Source organism: Polypterus senegalus, chromosome 12 (assembly GCF_016835505.1).
Source record: "Polypterus senegalus isolate Bchr_013 chromosome 12, ASM1683550v1, whole genome shotgun sequence".
NCBI classification, from domain to species: Eukaryota; Metazoa; Chordata; class Cladistia; order Polypteriformes; family Polypteridae; genus Polypterus; species Polypterus senegalus.
Genome location: NC_053165.1, coordinates 23,356,024 through 23,379,016, shown reverse-complemented (window position 1 = coordinate 23,379,016; position 22,993 = coordinate 23,356,024). Strand labels below are relative to the sequence as shown.

Here is a 22,993-nt window from a genome sequence, read left to right as displayed (position 1 = left end):
ACTCCCACCCAACTCCGGCTCAGTCTGCTGGGGTTTCCCATCGTCCTTTTATATTCCCTGACCCAGAAGTGCCTCAGTTCATGTGATTTCATAGCACTTCCGGGTCAGATGAAAACTACTTCTTCTTCAGCCCGGAAGTACTTTATTCCTTCCGTTCCCCCTGATTAGGGAGTACTTCCGGGCTATAAAAATACTCGTGCCTCCCTGCAGCATCCCCTGGTGGTACCCACAGTATCCAGCAAGGCTGTGAAGTAAAACTTCAATGTCCATGATGCCCTGCTGGAATTCATGGGCCCTCCATGTTGCAGGGAGGACTCCATCCAGCATTGTGGGGGTATTGGCCGGGATAAACTGCCGGCCATATATCATACTATCTATCTATCTATCTATCTATCTATCTATCTATCTATCTATCTATCTATCTATCTATTGAAATTTTTCTGTGTAGAAACCATCCAAACTAACTGGAAATTAAAACAAAGTTACAAGTCATGCACTGATTTAGAACAAAGCAAGTGGACTAGGAGTGTGAAGACTCCCTTAGATTAGGCCGAGCTGGCATCTCAGAATTAGCCCGCTGTAAATGTGAGTGTGAACTTGATGGTGTTCAGCAACTGACCGACCCTCCACCTAGAAGACATCGAAGATATGTGCCTGTTGTTGGCAAGGGTCAGCTCGGGATGCAGTACACATGAACTATGAAAAACCCTAGTATGTCACACCTTTCAAGTTTCTGGCAAATTGAGAAAATGATATCACCCCTATAATTAATAATAATCTCTAGATTTCATGTTTCCTGAGCTTCAAGTACACAATATTGCTTTTTTCACGAATCAACAACACCCTCCATTTAAATCACATGATCGTAATCCAACGTTTTCATTGGTAGGCGGCCTTTCCTCATTGGTCAGTAGAGTTGCTAGGTTTTTGTCTTGCAGTATGTAAAATATTGTGTACATACTAGCTTCTTCCTTGATGCTATGACCGAAATGAAGACATATTTGGCCATCACCACTACCTTATAACATCAGGAAAGTCCTTGTAATTCCAGAAACTAAAAAAATCTATTTTAAAAAAACATTGGCAGTTATTAGGTTTTCCCTTGCATGTGAGAGTACAGGAAATGACTGAGTGGATAGATATTTTTATGTACTTTTGGGCAAGGATGTGACCAGGAAAGATGAATAAATCATCTCAGCTAACCACTACCAGTCCATTCAAATCAGGGCTTCCAGTCACAGGGTCTTTCCCAATACATTTTATTTTATTTTTTAGTTAATTGCACTTTGTATGAGATGTGAAGTCTACATCCTTGTACGTGTTACACCTGTTGTTTTATTTGCTTCTCTATAAGGGTCCTGATTTTATAATGTACAGCCAAACCTCACTAATTCAATACACAGAACATAAGAAAATGAAGGAAAGGAAAGCAAAAATCAAAATCAATGCTAGAACACGCTTTTTCTTTCCTTTTCAGAGAGGCTCCTCAGATTTGCAATCTTATCTGAGTCACTGAAATATGCAGTAGCAAAGGAAAGAAGCAGGTACATGCCTGAAAACTGGACCCCCAAAGTTTTCTTCAATCACCTACACAACAGCTTTGCCTTATACTGTCGCTCTGTCTCATACATGTTGGTTTGCAGTGGCAGAGTGAGAAGCAAACTTCATGGACCTTCATTTGGTCCCTCTCATTCTGGCATGGAGTAGTGCAAGAAAAAGGGAAATCTATGCCAGCTTTACTCTGGTTCTTTCACTTGATAGCAAGAGTGAGACACACACCTGCTGTACTCTCGCTCTCAAAATTGCCGCCCTTAACAATGGCACGATTCCTTCCCATAGCCCCCCGTTGTGTCCCACCCATCACAGCAGGTTCTATCAGTCTGTCTTACTCACTGCTTGTACCTTCTCATTTGCAGATCTTGCCTGACCAGCTGTGATTTTTGTGAAAAACCTATTGTTTTGAAATTAAAATTGGGGCTGCGTCTGTTTCTTCATGTATGAAGCATTGGTCACTAACAAAATAAGATCACTGGGCATTATATATTTAAAACTGTAAACGTAATGTACATTTATATTTGAAACTATTGATGCTACAGTGCCTTAGGGAAGTAGTCGGACACCTTGTATCCAGCGGGGGGTGCTGATTCCCCCAAAGATGTCAAAGATGTCTCCTTTCTTGATGCAGAATGGACTAGAGCCAACACGCATCCCTTTTGTAACCATGGTGGAAATAATCAGATGAAAAAATATGGTACAAAAACATATATATATATATTTGTTTTTGAACTTGTTCTAAAATGTAATTTCCAGCCCAAAGAATACAATGCATATTTCATTTATACATACATATCCAGGCCGGAGAGAAGCCAATGAAACGTACACTCAGTCTTCAGTGAGGGATGATGACAGCTAAACGAATCGGTCCAGCAAGGTGGAGAGCAGCATTTGATGGGCTTCTGGCTTCATGATAAACATTCCCATATTTACATAATTTTCAGATATGGGCATCTTCCAACAGAGTCGTCCATGTTATATTCGGACAATGGCCAAATAACATGTTCTCCTGCTCTCATGGGCTTCTACAAACAGTAGCCATTGGTCATTCTGGCCATATACTGATTTAGCAAATGTCAGCATTTTAAAATGGCTTGCCTGGATTGCCATTTCACAGGTTTCTGTCCATCTCCCTACCCAGTCTCACCCTTTTCAACTTTGGAATAAAGGGCTAATCTTCTATAAAACAAATGTGTTTGTAATAAACCTCACAGATCACAGCGACACATTTAAAACCTTTGCCTACACCCCTTCACTTATTCATATTTTGTTATGTTGCAGCCTTATACTTAAAACCATTTAAATTGATTTTATCCTTCATCAAATAACACTCAATACCCCAGAATGACAAATCTAAAACAGGATTTTAGGAATTTCTGCAAATTCAATAAAATAAGAAAAAAACTTGAAATCTCACATTGACACAAGTTTTCGGACCCTTTGTATGACACTTGAAATTTGGCTTAGCTTCATCCCATTCTGTTGATCATCGTTGAGATCTTTCTGCAGCTTGTTTGGAGTCCACCTGTGCAAGGACTAGGAAAAGCGCAGAGCTGTCTAAAGAAGGTCCCACAGCTGAACAAAACCCAAGCCAAGACATCAAACGGATTGCCAGCAGACCTTACAGACAGTATTGTGTCGAGGCACAGACCTGGGGAAGACTACAAAAAACCTTCTGCAACATTGAGGGTTCTCAAAAGCATAGTTGCTTTCATAATTCTTAAAAGGAAGAAGTCTGGAACAACCACGACTCTCCCCAGAAATGGCTGAGCAATCAGGGGAGAATGGGCCTTGGTAAAAGATGTGACCAAGAAGCTGGTGGTGGTCTCCTTTGTGGAGATGGGAGAAACTTCCAGAAGGACAAACACCACTGCAGCACTCCACCAATCTGGGCTTTATGGCAGAGTGGCCAGACAACACATGAAAGCCCATTTGGAATTTGTAAAAGTTATCTAAAGGACTCTCAGAGGTGTGGAACGAGATTCTGTGGTCTGGTGAAACCAAGAATAAACTGTATGGCCTCAGTTCTACACGTTACACCTGTAGGAAGCTAGGCGCCGCTCATAACCTGCATATGGTGGTGGTAGCATCAGGGACTGGGAGACTAGTCAGGTTAGAAGGAAATCTGAACAGAGCAAAGTACACAGATATCCTTAATGAAAACCAGCTCCAGAGTACTCTGCACGTCAGAGTGGACTTTTCAAGCAGGAAGCAAAAAAAATTCTGAAAGGATTTCTAATCTGTGGGAAAAAATTATTCTGTCCCAGTTGGAAAAATCAGTGGCAGGCATGCCAAGAATAAAAAAAAAAAGTTAAAAGGCTATTTTGCTAAACATAAAAACTGATCAGGCCACGTTGGCAGCCTCTTAACTGACTTTCTTCAAAGAGCAATGCAGTCCCCGCACCCTGTGCTCTTAAACAGTATGCCTGCCAGACCTAAATCTTAAAAAGGAGAAGATGGCCCCATTTGTCTTGTCTCGCTTCTGACACTCCAAGGCTGCTTTTTTTAACTCCACAGAGTTAGGCAGTTACTTGGTGGAATACTCAGTGTCCAAATGATATTCTTTTGTTTTGCTTACAAATGTATAAATCTTGGATTTTGGATCATGGCAAATCAATTTCTGTGCCTAATTTTCTTATTTTAAATAATGCTAATGATATTAGTATCCATCCATCCATCCATCCATTTTCCATCCCGCTGAATCTGAACACAGGGTCACGGGGGTCTGCTGAAGCCAATCCTAGCCAACACAGGGCACAAGGCAGGAACCAATCCCGGGCAGGGTGCCAGCCCACCGCAGATGATATTAGTATGTTACCCATAATCTTTGCATTGTTTTCAAGCCACCATTCTGTGTCACTACTTGGATAACTCGGCACTGCCATTCTATGTGTTTTTACATGGCTGTGGTCGTATTGTTTATGGTCGTGTAACGCAGAATTTTCTGGAAACTGTCTGGCTGTTTAACTACGACATCCTGACGTTATTTATTATATGCCTACAGCTGGTACAAAATCAATCAATCAATCAATCAACATTTATTTATATAGCACATATTCATACAAAAAAATGTAGCTCAAAGTGGTTTACAAAATGAATAGAAAAATAGAAGACACAATAAAAAAATAAACATAAGTCAACATTAATTAACATAGAATAAGTAAGGGTGGACAGAAAAAAAAAAAAAAAACTCCAAATGCTGGAGAAAAAAAATAAAATCTGTAGGGGTTCCAGACCAAGAGACCGCCCAGTCCCCTCTGGGCAATCTACCTAACATAAATCAAACAGTCCTCTTTGTATTTAGGGTTCTCATGGAAGGACCTGATGATGATGGTCACGTAGACTTCTGGCTTTCAGTCCATCAATGTTGGTGCATCCTGATGCTTTGAGTAGGTGGTGGTGGCGCAGGCCGCCACCACAAAGAAACCGGAAAAAGAAACAGAAGAGAGAGTAGGGGTCAGTACGGAGCCACCATGAATAGTTATTATGAAGAATTGAACATACAGAGTATCAGGATTAAGTTAAAGTGAAGTTATAAAAAGGCCATGTTAAAGTAATGTGTTTTCAGCAGTTTTTTAAGGTGTTCTACTGTATCAGTCTGGCAAATTCCTATTGGCAGGCTATTCCAGATTTTAGGTGCATAACAGCAGAAGGCCGCCTCACCACTTCTTTTACGTTTTGTTCTTGGAATTCTAAGGAGACACTCATTTGAGGATCTGAGGTTACGATTTGGAATATAACGTGTCAGGCATTCCGATATATAAGATGGAGCGAGATTATTTAAGGCTTTATAAACCATAAGCAGTATTTTAAAGTCAATCCTGGATGACACAGGCAACCAGTGTAGTGACATCAAAACTGGAGAAATGTGTTCGGATTTTCTTTTCCCAGTTAGGATTCTAGCAGCTGCATTCTGCACTCATGGCGCTCCTCAATTTGTAACTGGCACAAGCAAGCATGAGCACATTACCCCGATCTTGGCTTCCCTTCACTGGCTTCCAGTTCGTTTTCAAATCCATTTCAAGATCCTTGTATTTGTTTTTAAAATCCTTTAATGGTTGTGCCCCATGTTATTTGTCGGAACTGCTGCACCCTTATGTACCGTCTCGCTCTCCCAGGTCAGTAAACCAGATGCTTTTATGTGTCCCTATGGCACAATGCAAACTGTGAGGTGATCGGGCTTTTTCAGCTGCAGCTCCAAAACTCTGGAATGATTTGTCGTTGCACGTTAGGCAGGCTCCTTCACTTGCTGTCTTTAAATCTTATTTAAAAACACACTTTTACTCCCGGGCTTTTAACACAGTATGACATGTTGACTATCTTTGTACTTTTTTTATTATGAATCTCTTCAGCTCTTATGTGTTTATGTGTTTCTGTTTCTTTTACTCTTTGGTTATTGTTGTGTCTGATATGTTGAGTATTTATTGTACAGCACTTTGGTCAGCCTTGATGTCGTTTTTAAAGTGCTTTATAAATAAATAATTACATAACTGTACCAGCCCATTTGAATGATAAAATTAGGTCATATGTAACATGAGAGCCACGCCCGCCAACTCTAACAGAGCCATACGCACTGCTTGCTCATGTGCCCACCTCCAACACGTCACCAAACACATCCTCAGTCGCTTTGGTCTGTGCTACAGTCCACATGCAACTGTGGGCCACGTTGGCTGTTCATTTGCTTACCATGGCCACCGCCTCAAATGTATTTCATGAACACAACACTTCTTTCAATGTTATACAAATTCCTGCATCAGGTAACTACTTGTTTCTGTCAGTTGGATATTTCTGGAAAAATATCATCTCTCGAACTTCGCAACATGGCTGTAACTTTTGTTTGCCAACATTGGGATAACTTCGCCGACATGCCGTCCGTTGGACGCATAGTCATACAGTCTATGAATACATGAATACTTCTCTTATTCCCTTGATTTCCCGGACCCCATCAGATTCAAATTTGCCTTTTACTTTTACACGCAAACAATTTCCTGTTAGTTTGGCGTTTGCAATGACAATCAATAAGGCACAGGGCCAAACTTTCAAAAAGATATGCCTGTATCTGCCAAAACCAGTTTTCAGTCACGGACAATTGTATGTTGCTCTCTCCAGAGTTCCATCTTTTCATTCACTCACAGTCGTATCCTCAAACCCTCCCCATTTGGACAACTGTGTCTTTCAGGAAGTGTTCACCCATCAATAAATAATTAGGCGGCGTATACTACACCGCGGTTTGGCTAGTTTAATTTTATTTTTTGTTCTCAGATAACAGTTTCCATATAAGAAGTCTTATTGAATCAGACATCTACTCGAGACTTTTATTTTTTTTTTCTTTTTGGGACCCTAGAATGGTACTTAATGGTAGAGGGGTGTTACTAGAGTGTACCATTTATCTGTATGATCATTGGTATAACTGCAAGGTTGCCTAGTGGTTAAATGTAACTGAGCCTACATGACAGAAGGAGGTGTTCCCTTAGGACTAACCAGTCGTGCTATAGAGAACCCTGCTGTTTACATGGTGTGTCTTCACTGGCCTGTTTGTGAAATGGATATCCAATTCATTTGTAACAATGACTCAAAACTCTTTTGAGGTCCCAACTCTCTGTGGTCATAAAAGATGCCAGGGCAAATGGGATAAACTGGTCAAATCTAGGTGTGCAAAACTTGTGGAAACTTAGCCAAGAAGAATATATAAGCTGTAATTGCTGCTAAAGTGGCTTGTACAGAATTAAGAGTTGAAATATATAGCTTTTGATCTTTAATAAATTTGCTTTCTGTAAACATGTTTCCACTAGGTCATTATGGATTACTGAGTATAAATTAACGGGCAAAAATGTTTTCATTTAAAATTAATTCAACAACACAATGGACAGAAAGTGTAGGAATCTAAATGGTATCGTGAACGGGTCTAAAGCAATCCAGACATTGATAGAAAGGTTAAGCATTTCTCTCAATGTCTTCCCAAGAGTGACTGCCTTTAACTCTGTGTACGTGTAACCATCTTGACGTCACCACGAACAGGCGCTGAATGACAATATTCACATTTGAAGGGTGTCATTCAAATACCAGCATGGCCAGATGGATATCTGGACATGGGAGGTAAAGCAGCTCCATCCAAATTAGGATGTCAGAGACAGACCATTCAGTTTATCTGTTGCCAGATCTGTCTGCTAAGCCATTGCTCACAGCTGACTGGATTTAGTTTGAGGCATGTTAAAGAGGTTGCTCTTGCAGTAAATTACTTTTTCAGGGTTTTATTTTTACTTCAGCTACATTCGTAAAGCCTACTTTGGCGTGGCAGAAAAAAAAAATAGTAAATGCTTGGGTCACCCTTTTCTACCAGCACAAAACATGTTTAGCTACTTGTACAAATTAAAATGAACTATGAAATTATAAAATCATTTCTCTCATTACTCAAAAAATGAACTATTGGGGATTTTCCGCTTTATGTACCTAATTGAAGTTACTTTAACTTAAAATAATGATGTTTTCTGGTATTACTTACCTGTTTCTAGTTACATTAACTTAAATCTATTAGCTGTCACACTAACACAATTTATGTTAAAACAACACAATCAGATTATCTTATTTCAACAGAAACATAACCCGTCTCAGGGACTGTTGTCAGTAATGTCAATGTCAGTTTATTTATAGGGCACATTTAAAACAATGTCATTAATGTCATAGCCAAAGTGCTTTACATTAAAACATAAATAAATAGAAATGAATAAAATAAAGTACAGTAAAATGAAATACAGTCAGCGGTGTGTTAAAGAAAAGAAAGATGTCGACTAAAAATAAAGCATTACTCACTAATTTTATGGTAATCGTACTCTGAATGAATACTTTTCTAATCTTCTAAACATGGTATTCCACCTTTCCCTATGCACAGTTAAATTAAGTTGATTTAATTTAAAATTGTCAAGTTGTATGTTCATGACTATCCCATATTTGCATAAAGGGTGATATTTTGCATAGAAAACTGCCCCATTGGTTGACAACGTATTCTGAGGGGTCCTCACACCTTTGTATACTTGGGAAGAAAGTTGAAGACTTAGTACATTGATTTCCTTCCAAATGCGGCGGGTTTTATTGCGATGTGGATGCCAATTTATGAGACTTTTTTTTAAATATGCCACCCACCCTACATCAGAAAAGCATTTTTTACTTTGTTTCCAAAACAGCAATTTAATTAATGTTAAGACTGCATGAAAAAAATGCAATCAACCAAAATATAACTTGATTACCTTATGTGGTAAGAACTGAATGACTACACACTTAATAAATTTAACAGTGCTGATATAGTTTGAATATTTATTACACAAGATGTAATTCATTAGAATTGCTATCCACAGCTAAGTAAAGACAAAATGCCGTGATGAATCTTTTATGTAAGGCCATTTAGTTCATGCATTAAATCCAGTAAAATAAAGCAATGTTGAGATTGTGCTAGTTACCTTAGTTTAGTTTCTTAAACATAAGGAAATGTATTTAATCTAACTTGATCTCATTGTGTTGATTAAGTGTAACTCTTTTAAAGGAGAAAATACTAAATACGTTTATGTTTAATTTAACAGTTTTTGACATAACATGGTTAATTAAAGACATTTTTAGAAATTAAAGTATACTCCATCCATTATCTACTTCTCCTTTCCCTATTTTTAATTTATATATAATAATTAGTATTAGTAAATCAATGGCCATCATAAAACTTTATTTTTCACCTGAACCAGCCCCCTCCTCACCAGTGAACGACAGTCTTCATCTAATAGATGTTTTGAGTGGGGTCGTCATTCATAATGGCAGTGTTGTCATGTTGGAGGGGAGGAGGCTCACCTTCACGTTCCTCTGTCTTACACTGATGCTACGGAGAAGGGTGCCAGTCATTTCAGTGCGAGCGAGAGTACAGGTGGGCTGCATATGCAGTGCTTGTGCGACCACATTGTGGGGTAGGCTCAGGCGGAACATGGAGGATAGAGGTACATTGCAGGAGTTTCTCCACAGATTTCTTTGTTTCCTTTTCTTTCTTCTGTTTGTCTCAACCAGTCTTATAACTACGTTTCGTTTTGCTGTTTGCCATTAGGTTTCAATGTTCGGCCCATGTGGCTGCTTCCTGAATTTCTTTGAATTCCTTGCACCTTAACCTGCAATTGCTTCATGATGTTAATCCTGGGTATGACATTAATCTTTATCCAGCCCTGTAAGTGGGTCCTCCTACTTACAGGGAAATCATGGATGTTGGTGGCAGGATTGGCATACCAGCCACTGTAAAAAAAACTCCCCCTGTTCCAGTGTGGCGCTGAGGTGTCCCAGTTCAGGTGGTTTGGGGTGTGGTGGGTGCAGCAAGGTGCTATCAGCGCCTGCTCCCAACTTTGTGGCTATTCTAACTGGCCACCTGCTACACGGAGTCTAAGGAGGGTGGAACAGTCCATTTTTCCCACAAACAAGGGGGAAGGTGCATTCAAACAAGTGTTAAAACATGCACTTTCATTTAATTTTCTATTAATAAATCCAGAAAACATAAGTAATACTCACCAGTTGATGTGTAACTTTCATTGACAATTTTTGACTTTTTAGTGCAGGGCCCTTAGTTTGATGTTTCAGACAGGGTTACCCCCGGCTAGTGTCCAAAGTCTTGTTTCATGTCTTCTTTGTTCATTTGTATGCCATTGACTTATGTTAATGTTGCTTTTGTTAACTATAGTATATGTATTAAACCTTCTTTTTGATCTTGCCTTAGTTATGTCCCTTCCACAGTATCTGATGGGCCATTTTGAATGTGCCTGCAAATGATGAGATTTCTTTGTGCTTTGTTTGTGATTTTATGCATTCTTCGGACTTTCTGCTCTGCCCCTTTTGGTCACATTTCTGGATTTCTGTATTGGGACCTTGTTTGCCTGAATTACATTTTGTTTTAGGCAACTCCATTTTGCCTTTTGTGCTTCACGGAGCTTCATTCTTGATAGAAGCATTTTTGCAGAAATAAACATCTTTATTTTTCAAAAGATTCTGTGTTGCCTTCATATCCCCCCAGAGTTTGGTGTTTTACCCCTCTCTAGTAAGCATTTTTGGAAGCAATTTTGGAACTTACTGGGGATAATGTGCTTTGGGAGTCCTAGCTCATGACACAAAGTGGCTTCTTATATCAATTACATGTTATAAGTGCAATTCAGAAAGCAGTGAAAGAAATCCTAAAACCCTGGTCTGAAATGAGGAAAAAAAAATCTTGTAGCTGCAAAGTTTCTTTCACCTAAAATCAGTGAAAATGAGCATTAATACGTTTTAGAAAGAACAATAGAATAACGCGCTAAATGAGTTTTGTCAAATCTAATGACACAAAACCTCGGACGCCATTCCAGAATTCCTAAAATCATCATTACATGAAGAAAAGTTAAAATGTAATTTGTAAAAGTGTAAAAGACGTGATTTGGTGACATTTGAAACCACCCAACATGAATCTTATTGTTCTGAGTTAATAATTAAAGCTTATTTATTCAGCCTTAAATTAAAAGCAATGCACCTGGCTTAATTAGCAGTGCAAAGAATATACTGTAGGTAAGAAAGAAATGCTCCTTACGAGATAAATATTGATGTTTTAAACTTAATGTGTGCTTCCAACAATCCGCTGCTGTTGTTTTATTTATGCTGATAGATAATTATTATTTTCTGGTTAAGTACTGCTTTTAAACAGTTTGCCCTTTTATATTTTTTTATCTATGCAGTACTTCATATGACTTCATTTTTGTTCACATTGTGAAAACAATTCACACACTTCTGGCTTGCTAGACTGAAGTTCACCTGATATCACCACAGTACTCCATGATGACTGAAGGCACTCTGTGGGTGACCGGACATGGCACTCGGTCGCAGGCTTCCTGGGTCCCATGCTTAGTTCTGAGTTATACAATTACATGTTTAAAACTTGAATGTTTAGACTACATGTCTTAGATTATTGTTCCACTGTCCACAGATACAGTATGAACACCACCTGTGTTACATTGACAAGCCCATAAGTCGCCTTCATAATGAATGAAAGAAATGGCAGCTGCCTTGTGCACTGAACAAGCACTTCGTAAGAGTCACAGTTTAAGGTGCTGTCACTATAGATGTCTTGGCTGCACACGACAAGCTGAGCTTTTTGTCACAGTGTTGTTGAGTTACTGAAACTCTGCTTGAAGTGTATAAAAAGACAGTTGTTGTCAAGCTTACAAACACAGCAGAGTTCAGAATGTGAATCTTAAACCTGCTGGAAACTGCGTGGCAGTTATGGCTGAGCATGCTGCTGTCATCACCAATGATGTCCAAGATGGTTGTGAATATTTGTTTGTTTTGTTTATTTATTTACTTATCTATTTATGTATTTATTTATTTAAAGAGCCTTTGTAAATAGCCAATTTTTCCTCTGGGGACAAATAAAGTACTATCTATCTATCTATCTATCTATCTATCTATCTATCTATCTATCTATCTATCTATCTATGCATGTGTGCTTCCTGTTACACTGTGCCAGGCTGTCCACAAAATTATTATTATTATTTTATTTTATTTTTTTTATATCGGGTCCCCTGCCAGTTAACGGGCAGGCAGACCCATCTGGGATCCTATTGTGAAGATCAGCCCAGCCACAGATGGACATAGGGCACATACTGTAAGTCCAAAAAGCACACATTATTTCTTTTCTTCTGTTACAGCACCGCACACAGTGCACCAATCAGCTACAACAGCTCAGTCCTTTCCTTTTCAATTTTTCTATTCATCTTTTCTCCTGCTACCTCCACTCCTCTCCTGCAAGCTCTGTCCTCTGCCTCCTGACTCCTGCTCCCAGACTTCTCCCAGACTCCCAGGTGCTCCTTGATGGTCTTCCTCTAGCACTTCCTGGTCCTGGTATGATGGAAGTGCTACATTCCAAGGTTTAGCAAATATCCAGGTGCCCCTTGGTAGTGGTTACAGGCTCCCACAGGGTTGAACTTCCATGCTATGTTTCCATGGCTCCGACACCCACCAGGGTGGCTGTCCTCTCATGTTCCGGGGAGATACTGCTCCTTTCCCAGTCCTTCCACTCTCCAGGCCTGCCAGCTAGGCAAGTGTCCCAGCTGACCGTTACTCTATCTATCTATCTATCTATCTATCTATCTATCTATCTATCTATCTATCTATCTATCTATCTATCTATCTATCTGTCTATCTGTCTATCTGTCTGTCTGTCTGTCTGTCTGTCAGGCATTTTAATTAGTCCTTAATAATAAGAAATGCGTAATAGAAATGCGTAATAAAAGTACTTTCATAGTGAGTTTTGAAATTCACATTCTGAAATTATTTGAGCAAATGTCTAGAATATTAAGGAGATGCATATGAAATGTTTTATGTCATACCCAGTTGCATTTGGTTGAAAAGACAGTGTTGTCATTTTATGTATTTTATCGATCCCAAAAGGACTTAAAAGTTACTAACTTGTTGCTGTACCCCATAGGTTCTTTGTATTATCCTTTGTTCTTAATTGGCATCAGCTTCATAATGTAGTACTGATTTCTTGTAATAAAAGTATCTAATCCTCTTTATCCCGTTTCTAGATTGTTGTGTAGTTCACCTGTATACATGTATACAACACCTTAGAAGTTTTCACATTTTATTCTCATCCCAAACTAGGTTTAATTTGTTTTTTTTTGATAATGATCAACAGAAAAATGACTGTTTAATGTTAAAGTGAACACAGATCTCTGCAAAGTGCTCTAAAGTGATCATCAAAATCAAAATAATTGATCCCATAAGTATTCACACCCTTTAAGTCAATATTGAGCTGATGCCCCTGTTGGCAAACGTGAAAGCCTTGAGTTTATGTGTTCTGGATGCTGTCATTTGTTGACATTCTTCTTTTCAAAGCTTTGAAATACTGCTCAAGCTGTGTTAGAAGTAAAGGAAGATCACAAGTGAACAGCCTTTTTCAAGCCCAGCCACAAGTTCTCAACTGGATTGATTTCTGGACTCTGACTCAGCCACCCCAGGACATTCATACTGTTGTCTGAAGTCACTCTTGTGCAGCTTTAGCTTTATGCTTGGGGTTGTCATCTTGATGGAAATCAAATCTTCTCCCAAGGTGCAGGTTTCTTGTGGAGCGTATCAGGTTTTGCCTCGTTCATTTTCACAAACCTTCCAGGACTTACTGTGGAGAAGCATTCCCACATATTGATACTGCTACCACCGTGCTGCACTCAGGTTTTGCTTTTTTCAATTCTTAATGACTGATTTCACTGGACTCCAAAGGATATTCAGTGACTTGAATATTTTCTTGTTTCCATCCCCTGACTTGTGCTTTTCAGTCGACTTTTCATAGATTTCCTTTTAGTATCCTGTTGTCTTCACCGTGTAGGTGAGGCCACCATACTGACTCAGTACAAGTTGGGCCTTCCAGATAAGGGGCATTTAGACGACAGCCATCTGAATTCCCAGACAGGTGATCTCCACTGAACTAATTCTGAGACTTCTGAAACCACCTGGCTGCGCCAGTGATGATCTAGAGGTATCATTTTAAAAGGGGTGACTCCTTATGTGATTGGTTATTTTGTGTTTTCCCAGCTGTGACCCTGTGTTACTGTGTTAGTAAATAGCGGGTTGAAAAATGACTGACTGACATTTGTAATTAATTTTAAACCACTTTCCATCTGTTTTCCCTTTGACATTAAAGACTCTTTTTTGTTGATCAATGTCAAAAAAGGCAAATTAAATCCACTGTAATTCAGTGTTGTATGAAAAGAAAATGTATAAACTTCCAAGGGCTGAATACTTTTTCTAGGCACTGTTCATCTTGTATACCAAATCAGTATATTCCATCTATTCTGTAATAAATTATGTAAAATCATGTGTAGCAAAACTTTCTTGCCAACCTTTTTGGTTTGTAGCGTAACATTATTGTTATTTTTCAAACTACTATTCAAATTTATTTATTAGTTGTAATTACAATAGAACATCTTGTGACATGTGAGTCCCTGTCTTGCACCCCAAAACACAAGGCTGAGTCTCAGTACTTTAGCAAAGTCAGCTTTATTCAGCTTGAAACAAGAACAGCGCGGTTATTTATTGCAGCAGGATCTACCACTCTCCTATACACAGACACAGCAGTCAGGCAGGGTCGTGGCCAGGTAATCCTGTTCCCTGCATTTATAATGTTCCTTGCATGACCCATCGACGACAAGCACTTATAGCGCAACTGCGATCGACTCAGATCTGCTTTAGTTCCGAGCCATTGTAGCGTTGGGAGACCGCTGATAAACTGTCCTCTACAGATGTGGCGATCGCGCTTCGGGACGCTGTTCAGTGTGTCGTCCCATTGCGGGAAGTCCCAAACAAGTTTAAAAGCGTTACAATCTATTTCAGCTTAAGTCATTGAAATTAAACAAAGAACAGACTACACTTACACATTTGAATGTCAGCCGAGCTCCGTTTTTGACTGAGTCAGTCAGATCATTGAAAAATATTTTTTTTCTGACAAAACTCGCCTTATGACTTACTGAGTGTATCAAATATTCAGATTCAGGGAGACACCTAGAGTCTTCTTGAGCTAGATAAATATTTTTATTAGATACGTATCCTGATATAACAGCAGGTTCATATCACATTTGCTCGCACAACAGCCTGAATTCATTTAGAGTATAAACTCAACAAGATGTCAGATGGGATGACGTATTAGGACTTTAACCTTTCCTCTACTTACTGAAAATTAGGTAATGGTAGGTCTGTACTCCATATGGCTTGTTCCATCTTATCCCACAGATGCTTGAATGGATTGAGACCTGGTGACTGATGAGGCAACTACATTAAGCCATTCCAAGAATTGTCTGTGCTGGTTGCTTGAAGCCTTACCCTCTTGACACAACTATCCATAATCGGCACACTGCTGCCTAATCGACAACAACACTAATTTATTTCTTGTATTGCCTAAAATCACACAAAGGGATGCCTCAATTGGCTTAAACAGGCCTTTTTTTTGACAGCCCCCCCAGCCTTGACTTCCTAAGAAGACAAGAACCAAAAACAAATGCAATTCTGCCAAAAGAAATGGAAGATATTTTAGGAAAAGCGATTCAAAGGGAAACCAGCTTCTAGATAGGCTGGGCATGCAATGGGTGTCAAAAAATGGAGTCAATACAACACACAAAACAGAATACAAGTGATCCTCATCACAGAGCTAGATGTCCAATCTATCACTGCCCCCTTAAAAAATACAATACAGTGGTAAAAACTGCTTTGTTCTTGTGTAGCACTCCTCAGTGCATAGCACTGCCATGACTCTCAAGGCAAAATACAAGAATAAATACAGAGCTTTTGACTATATAGTGATGGCATTCTGATGTATCTCTTTAAATACTGTTGAGATTTAAATCAAGGATCAATATGCCTTCTTATTGGTTTTAGAGCTATTGACTATTAAAAGGAGTAGCTTGACATCTTTTTAAGTGGATTAGAGAGACATTATTATTTTACAGGCCACTGCTTTTGTTTTTTAATGTGGCCTGCTTTCTTTTTACTTGCCTTGTTTTCTATGAAGCAAGGACACTGTGTTTTTTAGGGAACTGAGTAGACAAGGTTTTATTTTGGGACATGGCGACTTTGCTTGGCCTTCTGACTGACTAAAGATCAAACAAGTTTCGGCAAATACTCAAGGCCCTTAAACTTAAAGAAAACTAAGTAAACTTGCATGCTAGTACAAAAACACTTTAAACATATAAACATGTTTGAAATGGCATTTGATTTTATATTTTAAGGCTTATGAATATTCTAGATGATCAAGTTGAAAGCAAGCTGCATTGTGTTAGCTAAGATTGAGCTATACAGGAGTTTAAGAGTTGATTATCAAAACAGCCGTTTGCGTTCAGCTCCGTGCAGCTCAGCTCTTAGCTCTTACCAGCACAGCTGCCTGTGATTTTAGTCTTACTGGATGATGGTACAACAAGCAATTATTAACTGAGCAGTTCAGTTTCTCATTTGTGGATCACCCTGGTTCAAACTTAAAGATGAGAACTGGTCAATTAAAAGACATCCACTTTTTATTAGCTCAAGATTAGGAACGTGAGAATGTGAGAAATGTAAAACATGATTAGATGATGGCCATCTCCAGGCCAGGAGGTAAGCACGACCTTCCAGTCCTAATGATTGTTATGAAAGATTGATGATTATTAGAGGAAAGGAGTTAATAAGGCGAGCTAATTGTTACGAAAACAGGTACAGCATGAGGTCATTATTATGAAGATGGCATGTAAAGTGAATGATGAGAAATATGTGCGAAATGGGGATGTTTTGTGATTAGAACTGAAATTAAAACAAACCGCGGCCAACCCACCGGGCTCACTTCATGAACTGAGACAGCTTTATGTGCTCTGCAGTTGTTTCCTATGCTATGCAATAAAGTCTAAATGCTGACTGCCTTTCTGAACACTCTGCTCGTTTTTTTTTTTTTTTGCTGACGATTTCTGAACAACAATACCACCATGGAATTTAGGCATTAGCTGACTGACAATAACCTGTTGCACTATACAAGTCTCATTTGGTCCATTCCATTAATGGACCCCTTTTGACCTGATGTTTGAAATGTGATAGCTGTTTCTCGTGCACTAGTGACAACATTGTAAACCCACACAAAAAACCCACAACGCATTCTGTTTGTGATTCACTCATGTTGGGCCATCTGCTGCCCACTACCACACCCCTCCAAGCCACTTGTATCATTAATCTTGGCCATTCTACCCTTCTATCCACGTTCCTGCTTTAAATAGCATGGTCTGTTCACATGGCGCCAGCCCTGAATGAGCAGGTGGTTATGTGGGAAGTGCAAGTTTACCTCATAAGTTGGCCACTTGGTATTTTGCTAAAATTCTAAAGGTTTTGTAGCTCTCCCGATGATCTCTTTCACTGATTTCTTAAATATTTAGGCACACAATTAAAAAAATAACATTAGGATGAGTTCTGCAATTCATTTAGCAACTAAAGGTTTCTATTTGGTATTACTGCCCAAGCTACCCTCAATCTCTTCAGATAACCCTCTCAAGATAGTCTTGTTCAAGTGTTATCCATGCACTTTATTCCTTATCTTTAGGTAGTGAGTTTATTATTTCCATAATTTGGAATGCAGGAATTTGCAGTGTCTTTAGCACTTGGACTGCACAAGACCTAAGACATTGAACTTGAGTGTACTTGTTGGTTTTGCAGATAAAATTCCATTTCATGGGTTTGTTTCCACTATCCTAGGCTTTGCTTTTCAATTTTTCTCATTTTTGCCAAATGTATGGAAAATATTCCATTATGTGAAATCATCTGTTTTAAAAAATATGTAAGTTGCTATAGACAAGTGAAAAATCCTTCCCCAAGTTACTTGTGTTACAAAGCCATTCAAAGCTTCACTTGCTTTGTGTTTATTTTGATTGCCTCTCTTGTCATTCCTTAATGGAGTTAAGCGGCTCAGAAATATAAAAATAAAAAAAAAACAAACAAATCCAAGAACTGGCTAGCAGTGGCCAGATTCATTGATGCAGTTGCACATTGCAATTTTGCTTTAGCTGGTCTTGATGGAACAGAAACTCTGATGGGTCAGAAGAAATTTCATCTAGCACACCCCATTAATCATGATGGATTGTTTTTGAACCTAGTAAAATGTGTGTAGGGAGTGCAGTGCTGCCCTAAGCCCCACTGCTTGAGGGATCGATTCCTTTCCCTGAGCGTCTTTTCCTTCCTTTCTTCAGTCTCATTGCAGCACATTAATCTGCTGCTGTTAAAGCACACCACGCAGTTTTACAGCTGAGACGTAGGGTCAGATAACTTATAAAATGAGGTGATAGGGTCTTCTCTCTCTTTTTTGTAGGTGTTATCTCAATCAGGGGGCTTTTCTGTTTTGCCTGCCTAGAAAACCATTTCTAGTCTAGACTTCAGAACATCATAATTGTTATGGTTAAGCCAAGGTTCCTCCCCGGGTTATGTTTCATTTTCTTTTTTCTCTCTACTGTGTTATTTAATTGCTATTAATTTTTTCAATTTTTTATAATATTGTTCTGTTCATTCACTTGTTTATGTATTATTTATTGCCTTCTGTTTGGATTATTGTTTAATATCTATGTGTGTCTTGCTGTTCTCCTATGTACCGTGTATTTAGTGGGTGGTTCCTCAAGAGGCAGGGTCACTTGTACATCTCTGTTGAAGGACCGCCCCCAGCCCTATAAAGGCTTCTGGGAAATGCAGTCCCTCACAGTTATTTGAATGTGCTCTGTGCTTAAAGCTAGTAAAAATAAGTAAATAGATAAATTAAAAAATGAGGAAAGAGAAATGGAGTGAAAGAGAGGAGAGAACTTGCTTCCTCAATTTAAATGTTTATTCTAAAATGTTATTGATCGGATCCTGCCAGGTGTTGAAAAAGTTTTGTACAGATCCGAATTTGATTTTTTCCAATCTCAAATAGTATATAACATCAGCTACCCACTGACTTAGAATAAGAGAGTTAGGATTCTTCCAGTTGAGCAAGATAAGCCAACGTGCCAGTAGTGCAGTAAAGGCCATTACAGTTTGTTTGTCCTTCTCCACTTTAAGCCCATCTGGGGGCCCACCAAACACAGTGGATGTTAGAGGATTAGGAGGGATTGTGACACCAAGGCTGTCTGAAAGGCATTTAAAGATTTTGGTCCAAAATGATGTTAATTTGGTACATGCCCTAAACATGTGGCCCAGTGAGGCCAGAACTTGATTGCAGCGTTCGCAGGTTGGATCTTGCCCTGGAAACATTATGGACAATTTTAAACGAGAGAGATGTGTGTTTTCTTTAGTTTTGATCTCTGGTTTTGTGACTTATGTTGCCCCACTCTTGTGGATTTTGTTTCTGGACTTGTCTGCTTTAGGCCTTAGGAAACTCCTTTTGCCTCTTTTTTTGTTCTTTTGGAATACTTTGTTTGTTTTGACTATAAAAATCTGTCAATTTAGGCAGGCAAAACAACTTGGCAGGTGGGTAGTGGCACCAAGTGCCAAATTTGAGTACTGAGAAAAGAAACAGAATAGGTAAGGGTTAGTAACAAATTACAACTATCATATTACTTATGTTTTAGTGCTAATGACTAACAACAGAGATGCAGTCTGTACATCCATTATCCAACCTGCTATATCCTAACTACAGGGTCACGGGGGTCTGCTGGAGCCAATTCCAGCCAACACAGGGTGCAAGGCAGGAAACAAACCCTGGGCAGGGCGCCAGCCCACTGCAGGGATCAGATTTTGTACTTGATATGATATCATTTACCAAAACAGCTTTACTTCCAAGTGAGTGAATGTTCAATAAGCAGCATTTAAAACTGCATGCTTCTTTCTTAGCTGGTGATATATTTTTTGTTTTAATGTGAACTAAGTTTCTATTACAGGTGGCCCTGGTGGAGGGTCTGGTTTTATCTCTTGGTTTAATTATATACCTTATTTTTTGATTATCAAGTAATTTGAGTCTGGTGAGAAAATAAAAAATAAAAAAACACCAGATAAGCCGGAGGAGAAAAAAAACCAAAAACATCTGCTAGGGTTCTAAGGCCAAAAGAGCACCGAGCCTCCTAAGGCATTTTACCTAACATAAGTGTTCATATGTTGTTCCTTATTGATTCTTAAGCCTCATCTCAGAGGATTTGATGCAGTGGGTCTCATGGGAAGGTATGGTGCCCACCTTTATTCAAACATCACAGGCAGCTGCACAGGACTTTGGTCAGGTGGTGGTGATGCAAAATGCCACTGCAGAAGAACGATAAAAGAAAACAGAGAAAAGTAATGGCACACAATCATTTTCGATGCTTTAAATCTACAAATGTCATGTAAAAAGACAATTTCCCATTGAGGATTAATATAGTATACCAAAACATACTTTCAATTACTGATAGGCAATTTAGATTCATTTGTGCTAACAAAACCCTGTAGGTATAAGGCCTTGTTCACACGGGCGTTAAGTTTTTGGATTAAGAATTTGCTCTGAACGTCCTAGACGTTTATGTTGCATTTTGTGGTGGCGATCGATTGACTTCTACACCGGCGTTCGTTTGTCTCTGTCAGCCAGCCAGCCAGCCTGCAGCCCAAATTGTAGTTTGTGTGTTAACCTGTGGAGGCAGTGTCGGGAACTGGATATGAAAGCCCTTGTCGTTTTATTTGAGGTGCCCCCTTTCAATATGGACCATTTTGCTATGTTAGATATTAATCTTCTTGTTTTAAAAATACTCGTAATACGGCGACGTAGGGAGAGAAAAAATCGCCACCGATACTGGGTTCATTCTCTGATTGCACAACGTCGGGTTAAAAGAAGTTTTTTTTTGTGCTTTATGAAGAAATGCGAAAATTTCTGCGCAAGTTTTTTAATTACTGTCGGATGTCGGTTTCCACTTTTGATTGTCTGCTGCAGCTGGTGCAATGCCACATTGCACGCCGATCAACCAATATGCGACTTGGTGTTAGCCCCGAAGAGAGACTACTTGTCACTTTGAGGTAAGGAAACAGTAGTCGAGTGTGCACTTACACCGGTGTTATGCACTGAAATGCCACCCCAATCCTCTGAAGCGTAAAATAAACGCGCAGAAAACGAACTAGAAGCGGTTTCCTTGCGTTCGTTGGGTTTTGAACGCCAAGAAAAAGCTGCATTCAACGTTTTTTTGATGCCGTATAAACGCGCAGCCGGACAAACGCACGTCACCAAAGCCCGTGTGAACACTCTTATTGACTCCTACGTGTAGAAAACACTCGGCGCTTGATCCGCGCTCACCGGACGCTTCGAACGCAAAAACGCTCGATTTTAACACCCGTGTGAACAAGGCCTAAAAGGTCCATGCAAAACGTGACTACATCTTGTAATAAAATTAATAAGAACATCATAACACTTCTTTGGCTTCCCACAACCAGTTCCGGAAAAGCAGTATGGATGGATGAATGAATGATGCTGATGATTTTCCCCTTCCTCCACAGTGAAACAAAATATTTATACATTCTGATTACTGTTTAAAAAGATATCAATTTCTCCACTTGCGTCCGTAGAAATATGTGTATTTGTGAGTTAGACAGGGTCTTGTTCTGTCCCTGCTGATTAACTAACTGTCCATTAACCTGTTATCCACAAGGATTTTGATGGCTTCTTATCTGCCATCTTCATAGCTGCCATCCTTGAGTTATTCACAAGACATCACACACAGCAGGGTCAAGTGTATCTCAGCTCTGTGTATTTAGCCGCTAAAAGTGTACCAAAAGTACAAACAAGACCATGAAATGCTTGTCAGCCTCCCCTCTAAAAACAACAGAGCATTCCTCAGTTGAACGGACACAATCATGGCTTCCCCTGTGCATTGCCCTGGCCCATCTGTGTCAGGAGCTAATATCTGAATTGTGCTCCCCGAGGAGTCTACTGACTGGCCAAGACAGAGGGTTTGGCAAATCCTGATTTGTCTTAATTCACTGATCATGTCTCGGTGACTCTTGGAGATGGCAGTGGTCTCCAGAGAAGAAGAGAATAAGCAATGGAAGGTGACAAGCTGAGGCCTGCATTTCATGTCGTTAACTGAATGTAAGATGATATTGTACATTTGGAGATTTCAATGGTTTAATAAGTTCTATATGATTCAGCTTTTATTTCTATTTGCTTAAATGTTGGCTGGCAGCATACTTGTATTGCCAGTCGAATGACTAACACTTTTCCCCGTTTCTCTTTTTCAGAAGCTGTTGGTGAATCACGGATAGAAATGGCTGCACACCAGAACTTCAGGAAGGGGTCCAGTTTTGTTGGTGCAGGTTTAATTGGTTTGGAAGAGCCTCTACAAGAGAATAAAGTACAACACTCTGTCAGCATTTCAGAGCAGGCATCTTTCATTTTCTCTCTTGATTACTTTAATTTCACTTTGGTCTGTACCTTCATTCTTCTGAGATTAATGTAACCACTGAGTAAGAAAATAAAAAAAAATACCAAATGATACTTAAAGAAAAGCTAATCTTTTTAATATTGTTTTAGTGCAATGAGTAGAGTTTATGAAATGAGTGTGGGACATGACAACGTTGACGTGAACAAAAACTTTTCTCTTAATAGTGAGTTCTCAGATTCAATCTGGCCTAATGTGGTAGAAACCCTTAGTGGAAGCCCCTTGACCACACTTTGTTATTTCATTTGAGCTTCTGCTTTGCAATAAGATGAGCTTATGATTCAGGTGCAGAGCTACACCGGGCGTTCATATTAACAGTAAGAAGGACGACACACCGGCGCTGGACAACAAGGCCCAGAGCAGACAGGACTTCCTAAGGAGACTCAGGTCTTGTGATGTGTGCAGCAAGCTGATGGAAATACAGTGGTGCCTTGGTTTGTGAGCATAATTCATTCTGGAAACGTGCTTGTAATCCAAAGCACTCGTACTGTATATCAAAGTGAATTTCTCCATAACAAATAATAATTAATAATAATTCTTTGCAT

At 39.3% G+C, this 22,993-nt stretch overlaps 1 protein-coding gene across 2 annotated transcripts in view; it reads left to right on the top strand.

The window, feature by feature from the left end:
• chchd6a (coiled-coil-helix-coiled-coil-helix domain containing 6a) overlaps positions 1–22,515 on the top strand; it is a 546,344-nt gene extending 523,829 nt beyond the window's left edge. Inside the window, exon 9 of one of the 2 annotated variants that reach the window (XM_039771514.1) lies at positions 22,249–22,515. In XM_039771514.1, the coding sequence (XP_039627448.1) occupies positions 22,249–22,272 (24 nt within the window). In that variant the 3' untranslated portion in view covers positions 22,273–22,515. The remainder of the gene's footprint in view (positions 1–22,248) is intronic. The other variant, XM_039771516.1, reaches the window with a different exon arrangement.
• The last annotated feature ends 478 nt before the right edge of the window (positions 22,516–22,993 follow it).